This window comes from Mus pahari, chromosome 6 (assembly GCF_900095145.1).
Source record: "Mus pahari chromosome 6, PAHARI_EIJ_v1.1, whole genome shotgun sequence".
In the NCBI taxonomy this organism is placed as follows: domain Eukaryota; kingdom Metazoa; phylum Chordata; class Mammalia; order Rodentia; family Muridae; genus Mus; species Mus pahari.
The window spans coordinates 106,875,103-106,889,420 of record NC_034595.1 but is presented as its reverse complement, the minus strand read 5'-3'; the positions used below and the strand labels follow the sequence as shown (position 1 = coordinate 106,889,420).

General features: G+C 46.0%; 2 protein-coding genes across 2 annotated transcripts in view; one reads left to right on the top strand and one right to left on the bottom strand.

The window, feature by feature from the left end:
* Window positions 1-12,174, bottom strand: part of Sdf4 (stromal cell derived factor 4) — an 18,680-nt gene extending 6,506 nt beyond the window's left edge. The window contains exons 1-4 of the mRNA XM_029540167.1: window positions 11,793-12,174; window positions 8,613-8,939; window positions 5,517-5,653; window positions 4,083-4,196 (exon numbers count right to left, since the gene is read on the bottom strand). Of these exons, the coding sequence (XP_029396027.1) occupies window positions 4,083-4,196; window positions 5,517-5,653; window positions 8,613-8,932 (571 nt within the window). The 5' untranslated portion in view covers window positions 8,933-8,939; window positions 11,793-12,174. The remainder of the gene's footprint in view (window positions 1-4,082; window positions 4,197-5,516; window positions 5,654-8,612; window positions 8,940-11,792) is intronic.
* B3galt6 (beta-1,3-galactosyltransferase 6) lies at window positions 12,072-13,780 on the top strand. Its single transcript, XM_021199775.2, has one exon. The coding sequence runs from the start codon at window positions 12,221-12,223 to the stop codon at window positions 13,196-13,198; it is 978 nt and encodes a 325-aa protein (XP_021055434.1). The 5' UTR covers window positions 12,072-12,220; the 3' UTR covers window positions 13,199-13,780.
* Window positions 13,781-14,318: the final 538 nt, after the last annotated feature.

Below are 14,318 nucleotides of genomic sequence, written 5' to 3'. Positions count from 1 at the left end.
CAGAAGTGGGAGTCAGATCTCGTTAAGGATGGCTGTGAGCCACTATACGGTTGCTGGGATTTGAACTCTGCACCTATTGGAAGAGCAGTTGGGTGCTCTTACCTGCTGAGCCATCTCACCAGCCCTCGGTGTCCCATTCTTAACAACTTAAATGTATATAAACTTAAACACATTTCTCCTGCAAGCCCCTCTTTCTTAGTAAGCCTTCCTAGAGACCTTGAAGGATAGACAGAAAGATTGCCATGTGGTTTAGTCTTTGTCAAAATGTTTGTGAAACTTTGCTATATCTTACCACCCCATCCCACCCCCAAATCCAGGACATCTTTAGAATCTCATCCTAAGTTTTTTTGTGTATGAATGTTAAAAGTTTAGATTTTATATGTATGAATGTTTTGCCTGCATGTGTGTGTGTGTGCACGTGCGCGCGTGCGTGTGCCACATATATGCCTTATACTCAAAGGTATCAGATTCTCCAGCAACCAGAAGTTACAGATGGCTATGAGTCACCATTTGGATGGTGGGAATTGAACCCAGATCCTTTGAAAAAAGCCACAAATCCTCCTAACTACTGAGCCAACTCTGTACCACCTTAAGATTTTTAATCTTAAGCCAATGAAATTGTAGCCAATGAAATTGCAAGTTAGCATATATGAAAAATTAACAAAAATCCTAACAAAATCTGTTTCACTGTACTTGAGGCTCGGGTTTTTTATGAACAGAGTTCGTTTTGAACCTATGGATTCACATTAAAGCTGTTCTTTTCTGAAAAAGTCTTGGTGTTCTCTTTTGATCAGAACCTTACAACATTATGATATGGTCATGAGACTATAGGGGCCAGGAAGTAGAATGCAGTGGTTTTAATGAGGAGTGCCTCTAGGCACAATGTCTTTGTACATTGTGTAAACTTTACTTGTGTTATTCAAATGCTGTTGTCTCTGCCCTCATACCCTATTTCAATCTGTACACAGCATTGTGATGCTTCTACCAAGACTTTAATGTCTCAAGTTTGTGTAAACAATTCTTACCATTTATTCTCTGCCTTGTCAATAAACGTTGAACACCCAGTTCTGGGTGATCAGAATAAAGAATAGAGCGGGATATCTGTGGGCACAGGAAGAACAGAGGGAGATTAGAACAGCCAAGAGGATGGAGGAATTGGAGCCATGAGGAAGAGGTCTGGAGAGAGATCATGGAAACACACCTGAAGCCCAAAGAGCCAGAGCAATAATAACATGGGATGGGATAGAAGATAGCTAGATTAGCATAGGAGGATAAAGGAGATCACTGAACTGCTCAATTACTGAAGTGCAGTTTTAAATAAATCTTGGTTTCTCTGTGTGGTCACTGGGGACTAGCATAAGGTAAAGAAATATAGCTACCAGATTAATTCACTGCTTACATTTATATTAAAGATAATTCTTTTACCAGTGCCTCTCATAGTCTAGGCATTTAAACATGTGATCCTCAGTTGATGATACTGTTATGGGAATGTGGTGGTTTGAATAGGTTTGGCCCCCATATATTCATGTATTTGAATCCCTGGCCACACGGAGTGACACTATTAGGAGGTGACACTTGTTGGAGGAAGGGTGTCACTGTGTTGGGCTTTCAGGTCTCCTAGTGCTCAAGCTACCGCCAGTATGGAACAGTTCCCTTCTGCTGCCTTTAGAGCAAGGTGTAGCACTCTCAGCTCCTTCTCTAATACCACATCTGCCTGCATGTTGTCTTGCTTCCCACCAGCCCCAATTAAATGTCGTTTTGTTTTTTTTTTAAAGATTTATTTATTTATTATATGTAAGTACACTGTAGCTGTCTTCAGACACTCCAGAAGAGGGCGTCAGATCTTGTTACAGTTGGTTATGAGCCACCATGTGGTTGCTGGGATTTGAACTCTGGATCTTCGGAAGAGCAGTCAGGTGTTCTTACCCACTGAGCCATCTCACCAGCCCTAAATGTCGTTTTTTAAGAGTTGCCTTGGGCCGGGCGTGGTGGCACACACCTTTAATCCCAGCACTCAGAAGGCAGAGGCAGGCGGATTTTTGAGTTCGAGGCCAGCCTGGTCTACAGAGTGAGTTCCAGGATTGCCAGGGCTATACAGAGAAATGCTGTCTCGAAAAACCAAAAAAAGAGTTGCCTTGGTCATGCTACCTTTTTATAGCAATGAAACCCTAACCAAGACAAGGAGGTTTCGGAGGTGAGGCCTTACTGGAAGTAATTCACTGAGAGTGGGCTTCTGAGTCTTGCCTACTTCCAGTTCACTCTCTGCTTTATGCTTGCAGTTCAAGATGTGAGTTCCCAACTTACTGTTGCTGCCGCCATGCTTACTGCCTGTTGCCATTATGGACTAAAACTCTCTGGAACCATAGCTCAAATAAAATCTTTCTAAGTTGTCTTCAGTAATGGTTTTTTGTTTTTTGTTTTTTTTAGTAATGTTTTATCACAAGAGAAAACTAACCAATACTCAAGAAGATCAGATGTGGTTGAGTAGGGACCTCAGGCATGAAGACCTTAGATAGTTGTCTTAGGGTTTCTTTTATTTTTTTATTTTTTTTGGTTTTTTTTCGAGACAGGGTTTCTCTGTATAGCTCTGGCTGTCCTGGAACTCACTTTGTAGACCAGGCTGGCCTCAAACTCAGAAATCCGCCTGCCTCTGCCTTCTGAGTGCTGGGATTAAAGGTGTGCGCCACCACGCCCGACTATTATTATTTTTTAAAGATTTATTGTATATATATGAGTACACTGTCACTCTCTTAGACACTCCAGAAGAGGGCATTGGATCCCATTATAGATGGTTGCGAGTCACCATGTGGTTGTTGGGGATTAAACTCAGGAAGTTAGGAATGAAAGGGTTTATTCTCACATCACTGTTCATCACCAAAGTAAAATGGCCAGAGCGAGACTACATCCCAAAGAAGTCACAGATGGATTGCTGTGAGGGCACCAAACTCCCTGAAGCTCTGAAAAGCATCTTCAAAACTTCCAGCAACCTGGACAGGCATATACTAGTCTCACCAGAGGAACAGGACAAGGGCCCTCAGGACCCTCCAGTAAGCAGCATGAAATGAAGGACAACTAATGGAAACAGAAAACACAATAAAGTGGGGGGAAAGCAGACAATTGCTTTAGAAAGAGAAATTTGAAGAAATTTAAGAAAGAATAGAACTTGGCCATTTAGGTTCCTCTCACCAACAATCCCAGCACTGAGCAACAATCCCAGCTGAGGAAACTTCAGCAAATTCAAGGCCAACCTCACCTACAGTGTAAAAACTTGTCAACCCCCCCCCCAACAAAACAAAACAACAACAACAACACCCAGCTAGACAGTGGTGCACATGCCCTGACTCCCAGCACTCAGGGGTCAGAAGCAGATCGGTCTCTGAGTTTGAGGCCAGCCTGGTAGAAAAAGGAAAAAGAAAAAACTAGAGAATAAAAGGAAAGTACAGAACTAAAATACTGGCCATCAGTGTACTTCACGTGGGTCATCATGGTCGGTATGTCTCCAGGATTTCTGTGCTGCTAGAAAGGTATGAGGTACTACTTTGCAGGTGACCTTTGTTGAGGTCAGCCACACAGACAGACTGAGACAGTAGAACACAGGTGTCACAATGTGCATAGCTGCCAAGAACCGTATGTATGACATATGGAGAATTATAGGACACCACAAGTCCTAACCCTCTACAGATCCAGAAAGCGCTGTGATCCAGACATCCCTTCCTGACAATTGCCCTGAGGGCTTCTCAGTCTCTCTGAGTCCTGTGTGCTCCATGGCCCAAAGACCAGTATGCCTAACATTACCCCAAACCAGACTGTCCATGCCTCCACCTGGGAGTGACATCACTCTTGAGGTCCCAGGGCACCACTGAGTGTAAGAGGTGTCATTGCCTAGCTTTTGTGACTCACAGCCTTGACAAAGGCTGTTCCTTCTACTAAAGACCTCTCTTGCTGGATTCATGCCCCCCCCTGCCTCGACCTGAAAGCACCAGATCCCAAGTCTCAAGCCAGGACAGAGTCAGTCCTCCACTCCTAGCCAGCCCAGCCCACCCAATACCAGCACAGTGACCTGGCTGGTACCCAGCACTCACTCTCCTCATCCACTTTGAGCTCCTCATGGTTCTTGATGGCTTCAGCAATCTCCCTTTCATTGTGGCCTTTGCTTGCCAAAAACTTCACTTTATATTCATCCCAGGACACGTGGCCTAAAAAGAGATCACCCTGGTCAAGATACTTGGCAGGGAAGGTCATGAAAAAGACAGGTATTTTAGGACATCTGCTAGAAATACTGAACTACAGGCAGTCACAGGGCAGAGGGTAAAAACTCCTCTGTGCTGGGTGTCTAGTACTAGGGGAAGCTGAGGATGTGTACAGCTCCAGATATCTTGCCAGGGTGGCATTCAGGAGCAGAGCAACCAATACCCAGCCCACAGCTTTGGCCAGTATCCTATACCAACTTCTTTACCAGCAGAATCAGGGGGAACTTTCACCCCTCAGGGCCAAGAGAGATACTGGCTGGCAGCATAAGATGAGAGAACACTAGAAAGGAACCCCAAACTTTTAAGAGATACTGGGTGGTTTTGGTTGATGAGAAGTAGTCTCAGTATGTAGTCCAGGCTAGCCCTGAATTATTAAGATTCTGGTATTTTTGCTGGGCGTCGTGGCACACAGCACGCCTTTAATCCCAGCACTTGGGAGGAAGAGGCGGGNGGATTTCTGAGTTTGAGGCCAGCCTGGTCTACAAAGTGAGTTCCAGGACAGCCAGGGCTATACAGAGAAACCCTGTCTCGAAAAACCAAAAAAAAAAAAAAAAAAAAAAAAAAAAATCTGGTATTTTCTTTTCTTCTTTTTCTCTGGTTTTTCAAAACAGGGTTTCTGTCTAACCTTAGCTATCCTGAAACTCATTCTGTGGACCAGGCTGGCCTGGAACTTAGAGATCCACCTGCTTCTACCTCCTGAGTATTGGGATTAAAAGCATGGGCCACAACCCCATAACCTAGTATTACTTTTCAACTAAAATATTTGGGTCATAGCTGGGAAATGGCTTCCAAGTGAAACATTTGCTGTGCAAGCATGAGGACCAGAATTTGAATCCCCAACATCTATGTAAAAGCTGCATAGATGTGGAGGCCCACCTATAATCCCAGCACTGAGAGGCAGAGACAGGGAATCCCTGGCACAAGCTGATCATTTAGACTAATGAAATCAATGAGCTCTGGACTCAAAATACCCAGTGTTAATCTTGGCCTCCACAGACATGTGTACACATATACATGGAATTTTACAAAAATAAATAAATAAATAAATTATGTCAATGTGGTACTTGCTGTGTCCTTTAGTTTCAACAAGCACACAGCTACCATCAGAAACTACCTCACACCTTGAGCATCCCTAGTTCTACTGTGTCCTCTTCTACTTTTCTGCCCCTTGGCCTGGGGACATCTCTCAGGTTCCACCTGTAAGGCTGGAGTCTCCTGCCTGACTTCACCCACTTCACCCAGCTCTGCCAATGGGGCCCACCATACCATCACCATCAGGGTCCACAGCCCTGAAGTGTAGTTTGTTTTCCTTGACGGCCTCCTGGAAGTGCTCTGCTGTTTTCTCCATAATCCAGTGCTGCATCTCCTTAGCACTGATCCTCCGGTCAGTGTTCACATCTACCCTAGTAGCAGGCAAAGGCAAGCATCAGATCAGGCACTAGGACTCTCAATAGAAAGGCAAATGCTTCTGGTTTCAGGAATTACACACAAGTAGCTGTGAACCTGCCACAAACTAACATTGCATTTGGAAGTGTTATAGAAAACCCAGAGGTGGGGGGCTCACTTGGGGCCCTGAGAGAAGACCAGGGTCTGTAAGGAAAATTGTGGGTGAGCAGTTAAGTCAGGAGCTGCTATTTGAGGACAAAATAGATCATCACTGGGAAGAGACTCTCCCACTTGAGGTACAATGGACAGAATTATAACCCTTTGTTCATTTATTTGTTTGTTTAGTTCAGTTTCTCAAGACAGGATTTCTCTATGTGGCCCTGGTTGTCCTGTAGAGCAAGCTGACCTTGAACTCAGAGTCACACCTACCTCTGCCTCCTGAGTGCTGAGATTAAAGGCACTACCATATCTGGCTCATAACTCTTCTAATCATAGCAGTTTATATACTTCAGCTAAACCACACAAGCTCCTTCACAACAAATGTGTATAACAAAGTCCCTTTGGAAACCTAATATTTTGTTCAAGAATAAAACCCAGGTCTTAGTAACAGAGATCTTGGAACTTTGGGACAGATTACAGGAACTCCAAAACAAAACACATTTAGTAGAGGGAATACCAGAAAGAATCTGCAGCATCAGGACTAGTAAGATGGCTTGGAGAGAAAAGGCCCTTGCCACCAAGCCTGACAATCTGAGTTTTATGCCAGGAAACCACACGGTAGAAAAAGAACAGTAACTCATGTAAACTGTCCTCTATTTCCATCCATTCCCCCCTAAACACACACACACACACACACACACACACACACACACACACAGAGAGAGAGAGAGAGAGAGAGAGAGAGAGAGAGAGAGAGAGAGAGAGAGAAATGAACAGTCCTTAAGAACTGAGCTATATTGAAGTTTAGTTCAGTCTGTGTGTTAGTTAGTTAGGATTTTACTGCTGTGAGCAGACACCATGACCAAGGCAAGTCTTATATAAAGGACAACGTTTAATTGGGGCTGATTGGGGCTGGCTTACAGGTTCAGAGGTTCAGTTCATTATCAAAGTGGAAGCAGAGCATCATCTAGGCAGGCATGGTACAGGCGGATCTGAGAGTTCTACATCTTCATCTGAAGGCTGCTAATGAATACTGGTTTCCAGGCAGCTAGGACTAGGGTATTAACCCCAAGGCCACAGTGACAAACCTCCTCCAACAAGGCCACACCCCCCACAGTGCCACTCCCTGGGTTGAGCATATACAAACCATCACAGTCCGCCCACCTAAATCCTAACTCAGAAAGATGCAACTTTCTGGTTTTGTTTTATTCTATCTCTTTCTTTTGGATGCTCAGAACCTAGGTATGCCTTTTCTAACTCTCTGAGCTTCCTTACTATTTCTCTAAAGCCCCCTTCTGTTGCATGTATTTAAAGAAAAAAAAACCTACCACCGTTGCTTGGGAGCTGCAGTGCTACCAGCCCCTCCTGGCTCCCTTTTGTTCGTTCCTCCATGTCCTTACCAATGATAAGGAGACAATAATCTCCATCTCTCAGTCCACCCTAAACTTAATGGCTTATCCCACCTAGCCCTTGTCAAACATCCTTGGCCACTCACCCACAGCAGGGGCCACAGGCTCTAGCTCTCCCTGAGGCCTTACATGATTGTTATGTCCTTCTTCCTCCACAACATGACAAACAAGCCCCTCTCCTTCCTTAAGTCTGCCTTTTCCTCCTGGGGCCCAGAAGTCCCACCTATGCCCATCGTTCCCAACAATTAGCCCCCCAGCCTTCTTTATTAACAAATCAAGGACCAATTGAGAAACAGGGTTAACATCAGAACCTCTCCTTACACCTTTCTTCCCTGTTATGTGGCTGCCTGCTGTCATGTGGTGGACCTCCCTGCCAGTAACTCAAATGGCATGGCTTTTTTCCTTCCTTGCATGTTCCATTTGAGGGTTAAGGTTAGGGCAACTGCTGAGATTTTCAGCTAGTCCTCCCTGGGTTATTTTTCTTTCAAACTCTAATAAAATTGTCCTTGCATTTCAAAAAATAATTAAATGTAAAACCTAATAAGACAAAAAAAACAAAAACAAAAAAACCAAAAAAACAAAACAAAACAAAACAAAACGTAGACATGGTTGCAGAAACCATTATCCTAACACTGAGAGAGCAGAGATAGAGCCAGGTGTGATGGTGCACATTTTTAATCCCAGGATTTGAGAAATAGAGGCCTGCTGGTTTACATATCAAGTTCTAAGATAGCCAGAGCTATTTAATAGAGAGATCATGTCTCTGAAAATCCACAAAACAGGCTAGTAAGCAAGCAAGCAGACAAGCAGCAGCAGATGGACCATTGTGAGTCCAAGACCAGCCAGTGCTACACAGTAAGATCTTACTACAGAGAAAAAGAAAGGAAGGAAGGGAAGGAATGTAGGTACCCAAACAGACCAGCCTGTGTCCCCTTCCCCCCATGAGCTCTTAACCTACTGATTTGTTATACCTTTTCCTAGGCAGACCTGGGCAAGCCCTCCTCTATCTGAAATTATAACATGCTAGGACCACTTGGCCTGACTTTATGCTTTTCAACTGATAAAGTCTATAGTTGGAACAGTCATGCACAAGTCCTTAAGAGGTGGGGCAAGGGCAGAAGTCTACCTTGAGGCCTTCCTGGCCATGACGGCCGAGGCATAGCTAAGCAGCCCAGCTTAGGCCCTCCAAGTCCAATCAAAGTACAAGGCATCAAAACAGTGGCTTTCAACCTTCCTATTGCTGCAACCCTTTAATAGAGTTCCTCGTGTTGTGGTAACCCCCAACCATAACATTCTTTTCATTGCTACTTCATAACTGTAAATTCGCTACATTATGAATCACAATGTAAATATCTGTGTTTTCTGGATCCCTTAGCATGCATTTGCAGAGGACACAGGAGACACTTACTTGGAAAAGATGACCATCAGCTTCCTCCGGCTTCTCCGTGGCTCTGAGTCTTCATCAAACCCATCCATGTCCTTTCCCAGGAAAACCTCCTGATGGAAGTCCTTGTTGAGGTGCCCATCCATCTCTAGCTTCACCCCATTCAAGTGGTCTGGGGGCATGATCTCGTTTTCCTCCCTGTTGGCCGCTCTTTCCCGAGTAGATGAGTGGTTAGCAGGCCTAGCAGTTGCATCCATCAGAAGGACAAGGCCCAAGAACCAGAGGCCATGAGCAGCTAGACCACAGAAGTTCTGCCTGGGCGTCATTGCCACCAGCCAGACCATGGGACTCCTGTAAGGTGAGAGCCGAGAGCTGGAGTAAGAGGTAGCAGCAAGGAAGAAAGGGAAATCACAGCTCAAACTAGAGCCGTGGATACTACAAAGGGTTAGGGTTACTAGCACTGCCAAGAAAGTTGGCTGAGGGTTGGCTCCACAACCTGACAGTCTACAAAGACAGACAGACCAGGCCAGGGATGATGGCACACTCCTTTATAGCTAGTCTTTGCTACTTTGTGGGTTCTTATTTTTCCCATTCTTTATCTGTCTCTGGTTTCACCCCCTATCACTAGATAGAAGAGAAAGAAGGATAGAGGGGTGAGAAAGAGAGATCTCTGAATCTAATTTCTTTTTTCTTGTTTCTTCTTTGAGTATGACTACTAGCAAACCATAACCAACCTCCCTGAACACCCACCAATCACACCTCTAGGGGCCCTAGCATTTATATATCCTCTGAAAAGTTCCCAGAATTCCAAATGTCAAACAATCGCAGAATATTATCTGTAGCTGGCAAAACCATGCCTCTGCTGCACAAGGCAAATCATAGTCAGCTGCTATGGAGAGTCCAAAGCAGCCCCACATCTTTATGCCTGGGATTAAAATGGAAGCACATCCTTATAATATTTGTGGTTTTTTAAAACAACCAAAATTCCAAATTGTTACTACCCACCTTTAATCCCAGCACTTGAGTGACAACCAGGGCTATACAGAGAAATATTGTCTCAGGGAGAGGAAAAAAAAAAAAAAAAGACACACCACCAGAGTTAAGTGGAAGTAAATGCTTCACTAAATATGTTTATTTTATACCATGATTTAATAATCAGGACCAACCATATATTCAAGCAGGATATGGTGACATTCAACTTTAATCCCAACACACAGGAGGTGGACATGGGTGGATCTCTGAGTTCAAGGCCAGCCTGGTCAACATTGTGAGCTCCAAGCCAGCCATGGATAAACAGTAAGATCCTACTTGGAAACAAGATCCACATACAAGGGGCTGGGGCTATACATACACCTCAGGGGTGAAACTTTTGTTTGGTATGCTCAAGTCCTAGGGCTGATCCCAGCACTACAGGGAAAAAAAATGAAGAGGAAAAAGTGAAAAAGGAAAACAACAAATGATGTTTTTACTTTTTAAAAAGAAACTAGAGGAGTGCACTTGGGCAGGCTGAAGTTGCAGCACTTCCTGTACCCTAACCCCACATACCAACAATACAATAAAGTAAACCTGGCTCCATCCCTCCCTAACCACTATGACAGTGTTTATTGGATGGCTGTGGTCACTCACTCTCCAGATCCCAACTTGATCACAGAGCTCTGTGACCTTGGTTAAGGCATCTGACCTTTGCTGTAGAGAGAATCTGTTATAAGCATCACCTGTCAATAAAAAAAGCTTACGGTCAATGAGCTAAGGCAGAAAATAGGAGGTGGGACATCTGGCAGGGGTAGAGAGAATTCTGGGGAATGCTCAAGGATTTGCCCCGGAATGCTGAGGAGACGGATGTAAGAATACAAGGAGAGGAAAACAGGCACGAAACTCGGGAGTTTCATCTTGTCATAGCTTCTACACACATCAGTTTCCAACAAGTAGTCAAAAGGAATGCTAGTGACACCTGCAGTGGAGTTGACAACGGTACCCCTTGACCTGCCATCAATCGAAGTCAGATGGCATTCTATATGTCAGAGTCACAACTGTTTTATGATCATTGGTTAATCTCTGCCTGGACCTAATTTCTAAAATAAAATTTGCTGTACCTATAACAGTCTACTCAGGACTTAGTTCCACCTAGGTTTCAGGAATACACAGGGTGGTTAGGGGACTATCTGTACTTCTTTGCCATCCTTACATTAAAATTCTGATGAAACCAGACTATATATTGTGTTTGCTTGCTTTTTTGTTTTGAGACAGGGTCTCACAATGAAACCTTGGTTGACCAGGAATTTGCCAAGTAGACTAGGCTTGCTTCGAAAGTGTGGCAATTACAGGCAGTCGAATCAATAGTTCAAGGCCAGCCTCAGCTACAAAGTCAGTTCAGGCGGACTACATGAAACCCTGTTTCGAAACTATCGGTAACAACAACAAAAGAGGAAGGAAAAACAAGACCACCAAAGTCCTAAAAACTAACAGTCTAAAAACAGTCCAAAAGCTATTAGTGGACTAGTGATTTAACCCAGTAGCAGAGAGCATTTGCCCAGCATTTAAGGTGCTGGATTCGATCTCCTCCAGCAACACAAAAATAGGAATGTAAATAAACAAAGCCTGGCAGTAAAAGTGAAGTAATATTAAGAAAGAAAGAAAGAAAGAAAGAAAGAAAGAAAGAAAGAAAGAAAGAAAGAAAGAAAGAAAGAAAGAAAGAAACCTTTAATTCTAGCACTAGGGAGGCAAAGGCAGGCGATCTCTGAATTCCAGAACAGCCTGAGTTCCAGGACAGCCAGAGCTACACGGAGAGAGCTCGTCTCGAAAAACGTCAACAACAAAAGTAAGTAAAAGCGCTCTCGACTTAAGAACGGCACTGAATAGTACCAGAGAGAATACCACCAAACCGGGTTAGGTATGAAGGAAGGTTTTACACAGGCCTTCAATTTCCAACTCATTCTACTAGAACTCATGGCGCACATTTTACCAAAGAGGAAACCGAGGCAGAGATGCTGCTGGACCACAAGTTGAGGTCAACGCCAGCCCCGAGCCTCAGTTCCCCCGCGGCAGTGAGTTCCGGAAGAAGCAGCCGAGGAAGAGGGCGGGTGCACTCTTAGAAGGGCGGCCCGCGGGGTCAAGCCGGCTCAGACCTGACGCGACCCGAACGCTAGACGAATGGCCTCCCAAGCCCGCCCCTCGCACAGCGACTGCAGGGACCCCCTCACTCACCCCGGCTTTCTGATGCGCCGGGTCTGGGGAGCGCAGTTGGGCGCCCGCGAAGTCTTACGCGGAACTCGGCTCAGGCCGCCGCCATCTTTCTTCCGGGAAGAGGCGAATAAGACCACCGGGAACCGTGAGAAAAACCATGGCCTCGGGCACGAATCTCGAAGCCACCATCTTTCTTATGGGCGGAAGCAACCTCTGAGAGGCAACCAATAGAAACGTCGCGCGGGGTCACGTGTCAATCATCCTTGGACCAGCCCTATCCTTCAAAGCCGCCCTGGATATCAGCTCCAGGGAGTCTAAACGCCTCGCCACGGTGCGCCTTGGGGCTCCTCCCACGGTTACCAGGCCTAACCTGCCACGCCTGTCTCTGAGTCGCGCAGGCGCCTTCCACTCTCCGCGCCTGCGCTACTCGGCGACCTCACGCCCGCAGCATGAAGGTATTTCGGCGCGCTTGGCGGCACCGGGTGGTGCTGGGCCTAGGCGGCCTGGCGTTTTGCAGCACCACTCTGTTGTACTTGGCACGCTGCGCTTCTGAGGGCGAGACGCCCTCCGTTTCTGGAGCCGCTCAACCCCGCGCTAAGGCCTTCCTGGCAGTGCTTGTGGCCAGTGCGCCCCGCGCGGTCGAGCGCCGCACCGCAGTGCGCAGCACGTGGCTGGCACAAGAGAGGCGTGGCGGACCCAAGGACGTGTGGGCGCGCTTCGCTGTGGGCACTAGCGGCTTAGGCTCAGAGGAGCGGCGTACTCTTGAGCTCGAGCAAGCACAGCACGGGGACCTGCTGCTGCTGCCCGCCCTGCGCGACGCCTACGAGAACCTCACGGCCAAGGTTCTGTCCATGCTAACCTGGCTGGATGAGCACGTGGACTTCGAGTTCGTGCTCAAGGCGGATGACGACTCTTTCGCGCGCCTGGACGCTATACTGGTGGACCTACGCGCACGTGAACCCGCACGCCGCCGGCGCCTCTACTGGGGCTTCTTTTCTGGGCGAGGTCGTGTCAAGCCGGGAGGTCGCTGGCGAGAAGCTGCCTGGCAACTCTGTGACTACTACCTGCCCTACGCCCTGGGCGGTGGGTATGTCCTTTCTGCGGACCTGGTGCATTACCTGCGCCTCAGCCGCGAATACTTGCGCGCATGGCACAGTGAAGACGTATCGCTGGGCACCTGGCTGGCACCAGTGGATGTGCAACGGGAACACGACCCACGCTTCGACACGGAGTACAAATCTCGAGGCTGCAGCAATCAGTATCTGGTGACACACAAGCAAAGCCCAGAGGACATGTTGGAGAAGCAACAGATGTTGCTGCACGAGGGCCGGTTGTGCAAGCATGAGGTGCAATTGCGCCTTTCCTATGTGTATGACTGGTCAGCTCCACCCTCCCAGTGCTGCCAGCGCAAGGAGGGCATTCCCTGATGTCATTTCGTGCTGTGGTCTCTCCTGACACAGGCCAAGCATCCTAAACAATCTGATAAATTATCTGGGGTGAGCTTGGTTTATCCAATTACTGTTGAGACCTTGGGACTGATGGCCAGAGATGGCTAACAATGTCTAGTCCACTGGGTGTGCTCAGTATTAGTGGTCTAATGTAAGGCCTACCCAAGTTCATCTGGTTATGGATGTGGAGATTGCATCTGCACACACACACACACACACACACACCCTGGCCTATGTAATGCCACCTATCAGCCACCTGGAGTGTGAGGGAAGGGCCTCCTCACTTGATGAGCTTAGAGTGCCCTCATTCTGTACTCTGCAGCTCACTGCCCATCTTGAATGTTCTGCACAGCCTAACCTGCAGACTGTGTTGAATTCATCTCGAAATGTTACTCGTCAAAGTTGTCTTTGTATTGTTCAGACAAAGTTCCATTCTGTTGTGTCTCCTGTTTTTATCTTTTGTCATGGACAAGTATGAGGTTTGACTTGATTTCCAAGTCAACTAGCTTAGGATTTTTGTCTCAGTGGATAGAGGTTGGTAAATATAATGCAGTTTGCTTAGACCTATTTATAAATATTGTATGGTTGTATAGATAAGAATTTACAGAGGCAGGCAAATATCTGGGTTCAAGGCCAGCCTGGTCTACAGACTGAGTCCAGGATAGCCAGGACTATGCAGAGAAACCCTTAGATTTTTTTTTAAGTTGAGAGTGCACGTCTTAATTTATTTTTAACTACTTAAGGAAAATACTTGTGTCAGATTTTGTATCTGTGGATTAATCTGTCAACAGCCTAAGTGGCCAACCCTACTTCTGGGTGTGTTTAAAGCATAGAAGAATGTTTAAACTATCCATTTCTCTTTCAGGTTTACACATAAATCAGTCCCTTTGTGTGTGTATTTGTTTGTTTCTGAAAAAACATTACTTTTAAAGCTTTTCAGGGAGCGTTAGCATATGGACTGTAAGGCACTTGGGATTAGAATGTCCACACAAAGATTGTCTTTCAAAGTGGTTTATTCACACCAACATTCTTACAATATTGTGCTAAAAGCTCAACAGCCATCTCACCAAGCAGATTCCACTGTGTAATCTCCAGTGAA

What these genes read in the sequence shown, in the direction of transcription:
- B3galt6 (XM_021199775.2), top strand. Translation starts at nt 12,221, where the DNA reads ATGAAGGTATTTCGGCGCGCTTGGCGGCACCGGGTGGTGCTGGGCCTA.